Source organism: Lycium barbarum, chromosome 4 (genome assembly GCF_019175385.1).
Source record: "Lycium barbarum isolate Lr01 chromosome 4, ASM1917538v2, whole genome shotgun sequence".
Taxonomy (NCBI): Eukaryota; Viridiplantae; Streptophyta; class Magnoliopsida; order Solanales; family Solanaceae; genus Lycium; species Lycium barbarum.
Window position 1 is genome coordinate 41228491 of NC_083340.1, and position 13850 is coordinate 41242340.

Here is a 13850-nt window from a genome sequence, read left to right on the forward strand (position 1 = left end):
AAGCTGATCTCTCAGAATCAGACTAGTTTTATTAAAGGCAGACTGATCACTGAAAATGTCTTACTTACACAAGAATTAGTTCAGGACATCAAGAAGAACAACAAATATGGGAACATTGTCATGAAGCTTGATATGGCTAAAGCCTATGACAAAGTTTCTTGGCTCTTTCTCAAATCTGCTCTCAGACATATGGGATTTTCTGAAGTTTTCATAAACATCATACATAGACTCATTTCTGAGGTATGGTACTCAGTCATAATCAATGGTATGAGGCATGGTTTCTTTCATTCTACCAGAGGCCTTAAGCAAGGTGACCCTCTATCACCTAGACTATTTGTATTGGCTGCTGAAACCCTGTCCAAGGCTCTAAATCAACTACACAACAAAGAAAGGTATATTGGCTACACTATGCAACAAAAAGTGCCTTTGATTAATCACTTATGCTATGCAGATGACATTGTCATCTTCTCATCTGGTAACAATAGAAGCATCAAAATGATCATCAAGATTTTGAAACAGTATGAGAAGGAATTTGGTCAAGAGATCAACATAGACAAAAGTGTGTTTTTGACTGCTACTAATTCTCCTGAAGATAGAAGAAGAATGATTGGTAGGATTACTGGCTACAAACATCAATTTTTTCCCATGAAGTACTTAGGATGTCCTATTTTCCCTGGGAGGAAAAGACTATCCTATTTTGTTGACATTGCTAAAAGTGTCATGAACAAGGCTCAAGGATGGCAAGGCAATATTCTGTCATCTGGGGGAAGAGCAACTATTATTAAGCATGTCTCACAGTCACAAACTCTTCATACACTAGTTGCAATGTCACCCCCTAAAGGTATCATAAAACAGCTTGAAAAGTATTTTGCTGATTTTTTCTGGGGGCAGACTGACAACAAAAAGAGGTATCATTGGAGTTCATGGGCAAATATGTGTTACCCTCGAGTAGAAGGAGGCACAGGCTTTAAAAGCATTGTTGACATTTGTAAAGTATTTGCCTCCAAAATATGGTGGAGACTGAGAGTAGAAAATAACATATGGTCACAATTTATGATGGCAAAATATTGTCAAAGAGGTCATGTGGTTGCAAGAAATGTTCAAGGATATCAATCTTTCATCTGGAAAGAACTTTTGAGAATTAAATCTGATGCTGAACCTCACATTTTATGGAAGATAAATGAAGCAAAAATGTCCTTTTGGTTGGACAATTGGACAGGTCTTAGCCCACTAGCTGTCTATCACCACTCTGGGAGCAATCCTGGTACTTTTATGGTGGCAGATTGTCTAGTTGGAGATAGCTGGGACATGGAATACATTGCAAAGCTTGTTCCACCTGATATCTGCAATGTCATTCAGAAGGTGGACATTGGGCAAAGAGACAAAACTGATCAGGCCATCTGGATGGATAATCCATCAGAAAAATTCACCTGTGCCAGTGCTTTTCAAGCCTTAAGGAAAAGACTGCCTAAATCTCCTATTTGGAAATGCATAAGGAATAAAGGAAACCCCTTTAAAATGGATTTTATCAGCTGGAGAATTATCAAGAAGAAGATGCCTATGTATGATAGAATTAAGAACTTCTCTAATGATTCTGATCCTATGTGCATTTGCTGTAATGATCCTAAAGAGGAGACTATTCTACATGTCTTCATTGAAGGGGAGTTAGCTGCGAAGGTCTGGAAATTTTTTGGTGACTCTATGGGCATCAAGATGCAGAGTCAGACTATCCAAGCAAGGTTCTTAACATGGTGGAATTTTAACACAAATAACTCCATGTTAAGAGTGGCATACCAGTGCATTCCTATCCTTATCTGTTGGGAATTGTGGAAACCTTGGAGCTCTGTCAAATATGGAAACAAAAAATACTCGGAGGCCGAGATTTGTTATGAAGTGGCTCAGCATGTGAAGGGCATCATTAACAAGAAAGGCTACAATATTGACTTGAGAGACAAATGGAGCAGGATATGCAGTAGCATGGAAGCTCACAAAACTGTGTTAACTAGCTTTCCTGTTGTTTGGAGCAAACCTCCAGAGAATATCATCAAGATTAACAATGATGGAATCACCATGGTACACTACAACAAAGCAGGAATTGGAGGAATTGCTAGAAACTTTAGAGGAGACATCATTATGGCTTTTGCTAAAGCAGTGCAATTTTGCTCTAATAATAGTACTGAAATCCAAGCTGCAAGTTTTGGTATCAACTGGTTGGATCATAATGATATTAACAATGGTATTATAGAGGTGGATTCAATCCTAGTGGTAAAGTGGCTAGATGGTGCATATAGCATCCCCTGGGAATTCTTGAAGGAGATAGAAGCTTTGAAAAGGATTATAGACAAAAGAAGTATCAAAGTGCAACATTGTTTCGGGGAAGCAAACACAGCAGCTGATTCTTTAGCTAAATTTGGTAGTAACACATAGTTCAGTTTCATTGCTAACTTGTATTATACAATGCAGGAAATTCCAAGGCAGGCTAGGGGAGCAGTGAGGATGGATAAAGCTCAGCTAGCAAACTTCAGACTCATAACTACAAGAAGAAAATGAAGTACAAACAGGAGTGGGCAAGGAGAAGCAGCAAACAGATCAACATGGAAGTTCTTAATCAAATTCATAGGATGGAGCGTGATTTTTTGGACAGATTATTAACAATTTTTTGTTGGACTATTGGCAGCACCTTCATTAGGAATGTGTTGCAAGTCCTATGTAAAACTAGTAGGTTGTTTTTGTACTATAGTTATGATGTCCCGTGAGTTGTAAGTATAATGAGAACACCTAATTAGAATTCTATCTAATTAGTAGTGTTCTTCTAGCTCATAGGGGCAGATATAAGAGAGGTTGTCCTCACAAATGTAAAAGAGGGAGTCATGGCGTAGCCCTCCTCCCATGTATATTTTTGGTAATATTATTAACAAGGTAGGGGTCAATGTCAAATCCCCCAATGGCCATAGACAATTAAGTCTATGGAATTGGTTTAATTAAAAAAAAAAAAAAAAAAACCTCATATGGACTCGACGCATATTTACATTGATGTATAGAATCAATATGATTACAATTTTAGAAGATTCTTAGACATAGGCAAACATCCCTTGAGATTCTTCAAATGGACACCTGATTTTGTTCCCAGGAGAAAAACTTTTTTTCTCCAATTTGGGTTGTTATACCAATGGTCCTATCTCCTATGGCCTTGCTACCATTGGAAAGCAGTAAAGTGGATATTTGAGAGAACTAGAGCTCTTTTATGGGATTACTACATAGCATAACTAACATTACTACATATTTATATTTAGTAGCTATAGTTTAAAATAATTACATTCCATAGCTAATAATTATATGTTAAATACATCTTATAGCTATATATATATATATATATATATATATATATACAAAGTAAAATACCCCATCATCACATTATTCACTTCCAACCCAATCCTCCCATCTCTCTCTCTCCCCTCTCCCCCACCCCTGCTCTATTGCCGACCACCACGACTTTATCCGGCAAACTTTTACGATCAGATCCGGTCAGATCTTGGCCGGATCTGACCGGATATACATGAATACAGTCATGAATACAGCGAGCTTTTACGATCAGATCCGGTTAGATCTTGGCCGGATCTGACCGGATATACATCAGATCTTCACCGATTGGCCTCTCGTCCTTCTCCGGCGAACTTTTACGGGCAGATCTTGGGCAGATCTGACCGGATATAAATCAGATCTGATCCGATTTGCCTTCCATCCTTCTCCGACGAACTTTGACGGTCAAATCTAGTCCGACAGTGGCTTTTTCGGTCAAATTCCGGTACCAGATCTGAAAAATCACGTTTCTTTTTCAGTGTATTCATTAATTTTTTAGCATACAATTCATTGTATTCATTAATTTTTTCGTTGTATTTGTTGTATATTTACCGTGTATACAATGTTTTCGCTTGTTTTTGTTAATTTTTTTGTGTATCTATGTTGTATACAGTATTTTTCGCCTGTATCTGTTGTATACATATCGGAAAATATGATGCATTTGTGTAATTATTGGTGTATATGCATTCAGTTTTCTTGTTGTATTCATGAATAAAATAAGCCAATTTATGAATACAGATAATTATTTCATGAATACAGTGGGAAAAAAATTATTTTAGTCATGAATACAGCGAAAACAAAAATTGAATACAGACGAAAAAAATGAATACAGCAAACAAAAAAGTAGCTACGAGCTGTAAATACGCAAAATGTTGCTATGCCAGATTTTTAACCCTTAAAATGTAGTCATTTATGAAATTTTCCCCTCTTTTATCTCTTGAAAAGGCTACGCTGGTAAAAACTAGGGGTTGCGAAGCTAAGGCTATAGTTGAAATGGGCCTCACAAAAGATTTGTCGGATAGCATTTGGGTTGGTTTTGATCATGGCGATGAAGATGGCTACTGGAAAACCATAGAATACAAGGTTATCTCGGACTACTACAAGTATGTAAACATCAAGGCCATAGTGAAGCACAGTGTAGACTCAAAATGAGGGACGAAAACAATAAACAAGATCCTTCCAATCCTCAATTTGGTACCAGAGCTGGTGCACACCAAACTAGGGAGTTTCAAGTTGGAGAATCTAGTCAACAGAACACTACCAAGGAGAAAATACTACTAATGACCAGACTAACAACTACTAGTAGGGTCAAAACACCATTAATAGGGAGATACAGCAACAACCAACGATTGGCAATGGTAAAGGAAAAGCACAAGTGAAGGAGAAATCTAGGATTTGAACGTTGGAACCAGAATAAACCTAAAAACCTCAAACAAGTCTACATTCCTGTTCATATTCCTAACCAAATCAGGAGTCTACTCCCAACACACAACAAACCCCTGAACAGACTGAGAAAGGTAATGAAGGTAATACTGCTTCAAACAATGCTGGAACTCTTCCCATAATTGTGAATAGAAAAGACCCTAGCTCCTCTAGTAATCTCCAGATGGTTGTCAGAATTAATAATCTGGAAACTAGATCTTCACTTGAATGTTTTTATAAAGTGAATTAACAGAAGGAGACACTTATTCATAAAGAGACTGATATTGCTAACTCTCAGGATGAAGCTGATGCTAATCTTTTAAGCATAATTGAGGGTACCTCTGATTAGAATCTAGCTGATAATCTTGTTGTAGAGTGACAAATATATTAACATTACAAGCAACTCTCTTACTGATGATAACACAGTTAAGGGGGTGACTAATGAAGATAACTCTGAAGCTGATATTCAAACTGGCAAGGAAGAAAACCCCAACGAGGATGTCACAACCAAGGATCACGTACATGATAGTATGAATGATAAAAACGAGAGGAGCATCCCTTTGTTCTCAGAAACTCCTCCTACTATGATCTGCACAGGGATACCTCTTCTGATAATAGAGATCAGAGCCAAACACAAAGCGTCAAAGCCAGGAAAAGAGCAAACAAAAAATTGAGAAAAATGGAAGTTAAGAAGAATCAAAACCTCACACCCCTCCATAATCTGAATGTTCCTATTACTACCTCCCCCCTCTCCTCCCTCAGGACAAAGGTAAAAAGTTTGTCCTCTTCAACAAAATTAATATCAACGGCCATTGCAAATGAAGATTTAAAATGAACCCGGAGAAGATGTCTTATTATTGCCTTTGTTTATGATATTTGTTGGTGCTTGGGTGTGTTGTTGATGGACAGTATGAGATTGGATTGTATCTGAGTTAGAGGTCTCGTATTACCCATTGGGTGATTAGGTTTGTGAAAGTTAGAAGAGATCTTAGAAAAAATTGTTAGTGTCGTGATTGCCATTGACACTGGGATTGCTTTGATGGACTCCTCTATTAGGATCATTTGCAGTGTTGCCTACAGCTTCAACACAATTTTGAGCCTTCGGTTGTCTCTCAGTATTGCTGTTCACAGGCTCATGTGATTTTTGGATTTGTTTTGTGCCATCATCACTGCAACTGACAAATTCTTCCGGTGTTAGTTCACTACTAACAGTAACATTTGGCATAAGATAGGTGGTAATAGGTTGGTGTGTCCATTGTGTATTAGATGGGTCCGGAAGTCCAGGGGGTACATCGGATGTTAATCAAAGATGTCAATTGAGATCATAGGTAGTTAAGTAAAATGGCTAGAGAGAAGGGAGAGTATAGCTTACTAGAAGTCAAGATTGTTTAGACTCGTAACTCATCAAAACTAAGATGATTGATATTTTGTCCTCTATCATTTAGAAGTTGGTGAAGTTGAAGTCCTCGCGTAGCTTATTCAGCACAATAGAAAATAGTTCAACAGAGAGAACAAAAAGGAAAATTGTATCTCCTTGCCTTATTCCTCGTTCAGATGATCCATGATTCAAAAAGTCAAATCTTCTCAAAACTAGGCTGACCCTCTTGAATCCCAGGTATTAAATTAAATTTTCACACCAATTTAAATAATTCTTTTAATTAATTTTTCTGACTTTCAAAATAAGATTATAGAGATTTATTCTACCTTGTTGACGTGTGATGAGAGCTTGAATCCCTTTAATTAGTTTTTGGAATTCCAGATAGCACTTTATGTCGTCATGATTCAATAGAATTGAAAGAGTTTCCACCTGAAGTTGATGGAAGAATTTGTAGAAGAAGAGGAAGGAGAGTGTGGTGGGATGAATCTAATTAGTTAATTAAAAAGTGTAGAAAAGGGTAATTGATAAGATTCTAATTATTTTTTAATAATGATAAATAACTTAAAAAAATTGTTATAAAAAAATCGAAACAATGAAGATAAGTTTAAATATTGAATCGCAATGGAGATTATTATTAAAAAGTGAAACCTGAAGAGACGTTTCTGAAATTGTCTCCTTGATTTTGATAATAACAAGATTTATCAAACAAATTACTATAATCCTTCTTCTATAAATATGAACTTGATAGCAATATTGTATTACGTCTATGGGCACCGATGAGATTAACAAGTTCACACACATGTATTTTATTCTGCAAACTATTGAAACTCAGTACTAAAGTAAAAACAGAGAAGTGCATTATTACAAGTACTATTTAAAATTAAACATGTTAGTGATGGTGATGACGGTGAAAGTGTTGATGATCATGATGGTGATGCTGATGTTTATGATTATGGAGATAATCTGTACTGCCATTTGCATTATTATCTGATGATGCTCTAGCCATTTCAGACCAACCTCTACTAGGGTTTCTTATCAGCTCTAGCAACGAGTCCCTCACATGATCAGCTTGAACCATTTCGTTATCCCTTTTCTGCTAACATACAATATTCATTAGTCAATGAATTAAAACAAGAAAAAATGAATTTCACACTTGAAATATGTGAAGAAATGTTATTAAGGTTTTCATATAGTTTCGAGAAAATATTTCGTTAAATGCAATTATTAACGTTAACAAAATACTATATTTGGTTCATATTATTTGCCTTTTAAGTAAAGTTTTTGTACCTCCTTTAAGGAAAAAGTTTAATAGTTTTAATTATAGCAGTGTTTGTCTAAACTATCATTTATCTCTCCTTGAATATATCGCTTAATTAAATACACCATTAATTGGAATGCTAAGGATAGATTTGAGGAAAAGAAAAGCAATAATTGTTTTTTCAAAACATCAAATCAAATAACTGGGTACCATAAAATGACAAAATGACTAATGTAAGTCTAAGCAAGTGTACGCAAATATGATCACATAAGAAAATCTTAATATAGGCCCTACCTCAAGTTAATGTATTTGTAGACCAAGCAATACTTTTTGCTAAAGTAGGCATTAATTTTTTCTTTTCCTTTTGGGTTGTGGAGTAGGTGGGAATTAATTGTAGAAGAATAAGTTGACTTACTTCTACTTTGAAGATACTTGATACTAAACAAGTATGCCTAGTTGCATTGACATTGCTAACCTCCAAGCCCAAGGAGTTCAAAGCCTCCAAGACCCTCACAAATCCACCAGCCTTGTGCTCACGAAACACCTTCACAAAGAACTCATTCCCATCTAACTGTGCAACTTCCACTTGTGGCTACACATTAATGACAATCAACAAATATATCTTAAAATTCATGTCATTGTAGAGATTGAAAATACAAAAAACTCTTAACTTCTATTCACTAGTGTTAAAAAAATGACACTATCAGGTCACCTGAAAGAAAACTAAAACTAGCCATCAATAAAAAGTGAAACTTGTAAACTCAAACAGGTTACACTATCAGTGTTTATAAGTTAAATTTGTACTATAAATAGAATAAGTTGTACCTCCATTTGCTGCAATTTGTCATTTTCTTCTACCTCTTGATTTTTTCTGGAAGGATCAGTGCTGCCATTAGAATTAGTTGATAATTCTCTATGGCTTCCATTTGAAAGTTTCCCATTTTCTGATTTATACCGGTTTTTAGTTCCATTATGGCTTAAAACATCTGGGTGAATCTGGTCCTGATTCCTTCCACCCTCATCATCTGAATGTTCTTCAAGCTCAAGCTGCAGATCTTTCACTTGCTTTTCCAATTCCATTACATATTCAATAGCATCTCCAAGGATTGAAGCTCTATCCAACTGTAAATAATTTCGACGCTAGTGATTAATTGATCAGGAATTCTAATGAGGGATCCACTATAATATAAAGAATTTAAAACTAGCTAATAACATCGTCGCTAATTGCTCGTAGCTAATATAATTTTGTGATAATTAGTCGGTAAATAGGATTAGCCGACGGATTTTGCTCTTTAGCGCGTATGCTGATTCCGGAATATATAGCTTATTGCATGTATTCATAATGATGACAAGGAGCTGTTGTGAAAACAATAAGCTATTGCAAGTAAGAACTGGGAACTGAAAATATTACAGCATGTGTGCTTTTTATGAATTAAGATTATTTTAGAATTACCTTGGAAATTTTGGGAACCAAAGCTCTAAGAGCATAGAGCCTTTCATTAAGTTTCTTCCTTCTTTTCCTTTCAGCCACAAGGTTCTTGGATTGAGGACCCTTTCCATTTCTCCTTCTATACTTAGGATCATCTTCTTCCTCATTTTGATCACTATCAGACCCCGAATTGGATCTTCCATTATCATGTTTGACAGATTCATCATCAATTCCACCTTGAGTGCTACTTCTCATCATTTTTTTCTGTAGATAAGCATCCATCTCACTCGAGAAATGTGTGACATCACTTGTGCTCTGATCAAACAACATATTATTCCCTGTGTTGTTTTCGACTTCTGGTGTGCTGTAAGTACTGAACTGATGAGGAAGGAAGCTCATCGAAGAAGTATCCAAGTTTTTTCGTTTAAGTGGGAAATCATATGACAATTGATCTGATGTATCTGCAGGGGAAACTGTCTGCCCGTAAAGATTTTGGGAATCTTTAATATGGTCATCTCCATTTGAGAAATTTGAGTTCATAGTGCCTGAATTCATCATAGATTGCTGCTCCAAGTAGATGTTGCATTGAGCTGAGACAAATTCTATGACGTTCTCATCTTCTAGTAGCTGTAGTAAAGATTGTAAATTTGTGATGGTGTTTGTTAAGGCTTTAATTTGTGTATATATGTTACATCAAATCATTTACATTTATGATCTCAAATGTCAAAAACATTTTCCTACATTTATGCTTTTAAATTATTATCCTACATCACTTGCTTAATTCCATCAATATTTTTGAGTTGTGTTGCTCGCACTCTTCAAAAATGTTGATGAGTGTGTGTTGGATCCTCCAAAAGGAATGCATTTTTGGAGGATCCAACATAGGTCCAGCAACATTTTTGGAGCAACATTGTTTTTGAGAACTTCTTATAGCGAACACAAATATTATCCTTCTACATGATCACCCTTTACCTTCCTTAGGTACTGTCTCGTGTTGCCAGTGTGTATTGCTGTCATAATTTAACTATAGAAAAGGAAGTAATTGTGCTACCTGACATAATCTTCTTGGAATTTATACTAAACAGAAGAAAGAAAGTAGTAATAGATGAAAATGAGGGTAGAGGGAGGAAGCATATGTTCTACTTGTTTGGTACTGAACAACTCAAGCAATCCAAGAGGAGATGGAATCAAAGCTCTGGTTCCCATTATTTCCTGCAATTAACATCAAACAACATTATGTAGAGAAAGCAGGTGCTTTTTAATGGAGATTTATGCAATGAAAAATTGACAGTAACATTAAAGGAATTCTTACGTTAGACAAATTTGATTCTGAGAAAGGCACAAAGTTCATCCATTTTGCTTGATTGGCTAATAAGGCCTGTGCATAAATTCTGCAAATTTTATTGCGAAGAGTTAGACTGAAGAGGACCTTCTTTTTTCTTTTTTTTTCTTTTGAGGATTGGGATATAGCCTCTTGCTGAAATGTCAGGTAAGGTTGCGTACAATAAACACAATATGGTCTGACACTTTCTTAGGATCTGTACATAGCTGAATTTTTTCTTACCCGCAGTCTAGCGCCAGAGAAGAAGGAACCTGAGCCAGTAAATCACAAGAAGTTGTTCTTGGATGCTGAATCATAACATCTCTACAAGGTGAAGTAGAAGAATCAGGGAAAAATATCTCTTGCTCACAGCTATGCATATTTTTCTCAGCTCCACCACAGCAGCAACAAATCCATTCAAGAAACCTACATCACACATAACAACAATACAAAAGGGTCTTTAATTCTTTCTTTGTCGTTTTTTTTTTTTTTTTCTTTTTGTTTGGTGTGATTGAGAAAGAGACAAAGGCGGATCTAGAGGGGTTCCATGAGCTCAATTAGACCAAAAAAGTTTCGCTTGTACCATGTGTACATATGAAATAAAGCATTTAAAATGAATAGCAAGAGCAGTACCTTTGAATACAAGACAAATAATAGGGGTCAAGGTCGGCTACATATAATAAAATCAATTGTTCTAAACCCACGGACTCTAGATCATGCATTCCCCTATAGATGGGAGGGGGGCAAGAAAAGTTAAATTAATTGAGATCGTAGATCATGTACCTTTGATCTTCACTCAACTTCCACAAAACACAGTAATCCCAGTTGTTTAAGCCCACAATTGGCCTAAGCCTCTCCATAAGATGCATGAGTTCCATGTTTCCTATTTGGGAGAAAAAACAACAAAGATTATAATAGGACGAAAGGACCAAACGATTTTGGCAAAAGAATAAAGTTTCATCAGCAGATCAAAACAAAATACTAAAGTGAAAAGTGTTTGTCTTCTTCCTACAAATGCTCATGAAATCATTTATACTAATGAAGTCACAGTCTTTTTCAAGTAAATTGACAGCTCAAAACAAAAAGTAAGAAACAAGGAATGAGAAATATATAGATCATATTGCTCCTTTTAACTGAACAAAACAAAAGTAAACAAGAATGACAACAGAAGACATACTAAATTAAAAGCATAAAAGTCAAAAAGCAAAAGATACCATACAAATTAACTTCAGCTGATAGCTATGTTTAACTGATGTTTTCATTATCCAACATGCTCCCAAGAATCACTATAGTTCAACAAATTCTAAAAGGAAATTCTTAAATAAACAGAAACTATGTAGCTTAAAAGAAAAAAGGAAATTAAACACACTTCCCCTTTGATCTGAAAAGTCTGCCCTTGTGTGATGTAGTTGTGTTTACGGGTAAGATTCTTGTTTTTAATAGAGAAAATTAATTAGGTAGGTGGAAGGCAATGCATGCATGATGCTTTGGTTTGTTATGATACTAGCGTCTCAAAGAAATAAGAAAATACTCTCTTTATTAGCTTAGCACTTTTCTTCACTCTCTTTGTGTTTGTTTTCTTTTTATTCTTTCTTTTTGTAATTAAGTTTATTCTATTTTGCAAAGAATTTTACTTGTATTCGCCAACAAAAATTACAGATAACACGGATTATAAGATTTTGAAAAATAATATTGATAGAACCTATGAGTTCACCCTTTTAGTGTTCACCACCTGAAAGTTCACCAAAACAGTCTAAGGGATATGGTGCCTTAGCTGTTTCCACAGATAATGACAGAAAGTAAATAAGGTAAGATATGTACGTGGAAAACTCCTTGCTCAAGGGATTAAAAATCACGACCTACCTCAATAGGATTTCCAACTTCACTAAACTGAGCAATGTTCAGATTACAACCTATTGCAATCTAGGAATTAACTCTTAATTCCTCTCCCTTACAATGTCCCTATTGTAAGCAACTCTTGACTACCACTAGCCAAGCAAACTAATACACCTTGCCTATACTTAGACAAGTGTACCACTCAAAGGTTAAGTGGGTGAACAGTCCACAAACACCTTCTGAGAATTCAATCTAATACACCTAGACTAACTCTAGCCTAGTGTACCACTCAAGAGCTTGTGGAAGCAACCTTGAGAATTTAGAACACCTACAAACAGCTTCTTCAAACAGAAGAGTAGGTTTACAAATTATAGAACAAAGGAACAAAGACTCAACAACCTAGGGACTTAAAGCATCTTCAGTTCAGGGATCTGGTCCTTTGGCTTGTTGAGGCTTTGTTCTTGAGAGCACCTTGAGAGGGGCGGCGGCTGCACTTGAGAGAAATATGATTTTCAGATTTGCAAGTGTTAGGTCAAACTAATCCCAACATGTTATATATATATATATATATATATATATATATATATATATATATATATATATATATATATATATATAGGTATAGAGCATAGAGAAACATGTGACCATCGATGGTAACTTTCCAAGGGCTAGTAGTTCCTAGCACACATACAACTGTGCTGCTGCAGTTCTGCCAGAACAGTGCAGCAGCTTTACCAGCTGTCATGTTTCGTATAGTGCTCAGGGGACCTGATCAAGGACCTGGTCCTTGGTGTGTTTGTCAAATTATCAAAACTACAACATATCATAACTCATCAATTTCCCCCTTTTTGATGATGACAAACTTGTAATTGATGTTCCCCCTGAGGACGTGACCATTAACATCAAGTGTGCATCAATTTAATTGTATCCCCGTTTCACAGCTGTGCAGTATGCATTTGGGACTCCCCCTTGAGAATGTGGCCTGTTAACATCAAGTGCAGTATAAAATGATGGAGTATCAACATTCAACATCAATTTGACAATTTGATATTGTCCTATTTCCCCCTTTTGGCATCATTAAAAAAGATAAGAGATTAGCACAAGCCTGAAGAAGTTCAAAGTGATTAACTAAGACCACTTGGGCAATTGTCATTTATCAGTAACAGAAACAACCAGAACAATATGAAGGAGAGAACATATGCACAAAACAGAGCAATTGTCATTGAAATGTAGCAGTCAGTTGAAGCATAAATATACAAAATAAAGTCGTCATAGTCATCGATACAGACCAAAAGGAGATTTTACAGAATTAGGACCAGGGGTAGGCAAAGGGACCAAAAAGGATAAAAGGAGATGGATCATGTGTTTGCAGGTTTGATAGGGTTGAGAGCTTTGAGCATCATGTCTAGCCTGGCATCTGCAGCTCTGTGATTTTCCAACATCTGCTCCTGAAGTCATCCAACTTTCTGCTGCAGATTTTTATTTCACCTCTTAACTTAGCAACCTCTTCCATCTGTGTCTCTCTAGGACCAGGTCCTTCAACCTTCAACTTAGTATTTTCTGCTTTTAACAAGGCATTTTCAACTTGCAACCTCTCTATGTCAGCTAACATTTTCTCATTTGCCTCAATAAGACTTGAGATAGTAGAGGTGCTCTCTATTCCCCCTTTCTTTTGCACAATGCCACATTCCTTTAGTGTGCTCAACGAGAACATCTGTTTCCTTATTCCTTTAGTAGCTTTTCCAGCAACAACTTTGAAGTGATTAAAAACTTTTGTCAGGAGAAAGCCATAAGGTAGACCATGTTTTCCATCTTTTGTATTTAAGACTTTAATCATATGCTTAAC

General features: G+C 36.0%; 1 protein-coding gene across 3 annotated transcripts; it reads right to left on the minus strand.

Moving 5' to 3' along the window:
* Window positions 1–6882: 6882 nt before the first annotated feature.
* Window positions 6883–11701, minus strand: LOC132635931 (transcription factor ABORTED MICROSPORES). 3 transcript variants are annotated; one of them, XM_060352543.1, is made up of 9 exons: window positions 11388–11685; window positions 10952–11051; window positions 10412–10594; window positions 10160–10238; window positions 9991–10059; window positions 8872–9474; window positions 8244–8540; window positions 7834–8010; window positions 6883–7253 (listed from the first exon to the last, which is right to left on the minus strand). In XM_060352543.1, the coding sequence occupies exons 2-9, from the start codon at window positions 11044–11046 to the stop codon at window positions 7050–7052; spliced, it is 1707 nt and encodes a 568-aa protein (XP_060208526.1). In that variant the 5' UTR covers window positions 11047–11051; window positions 11388–11685; the 3' UTR covers window positions 6883–7049. The 3 variants fall into 3 exon arrangements, with proteins under 3 accessions (XP_060208526.1, XP_060208525.1, XP_060208527.1); XM_060352542.1 differs by having other exon boundaries at window positions 11538–11582; XM_060352544.1 differs by having other exon boundaries at window positions 7894–8010; window positions 10952–11701.
* Between the last annotated feature and the right edge of the window lie 2149 nt (window positions 11702–13850).

What these genes read in the sequence shown, in the direction of transcription:
- LOC132635931 (XM_060352543.1), bottom strand. Translation starts at nt 11,046, where the DNA reads ATGGAACTCATGCATCTTATGGAGAGGCTTAGGCCAATTGTGGGCTTA. An exon ending in TCTCTGGCGCTAGACTGCGG is followed by an intron (nt 10,239 to 10,411) that starts GTAAGAAAAAAT and finishes TAAAATTTGCAG; the next exon opens with AATTTATGCACAGGCCTTAT. An exon ending in CAAGTATCTTCAAAGTAGAA is followed by an intron (nt 7,254 to 7,833) that starts GTAAGTCAACTT and finishes GTATGTTAGCAG; the next exon opens with AAAAGGGATAACGAAATGGT.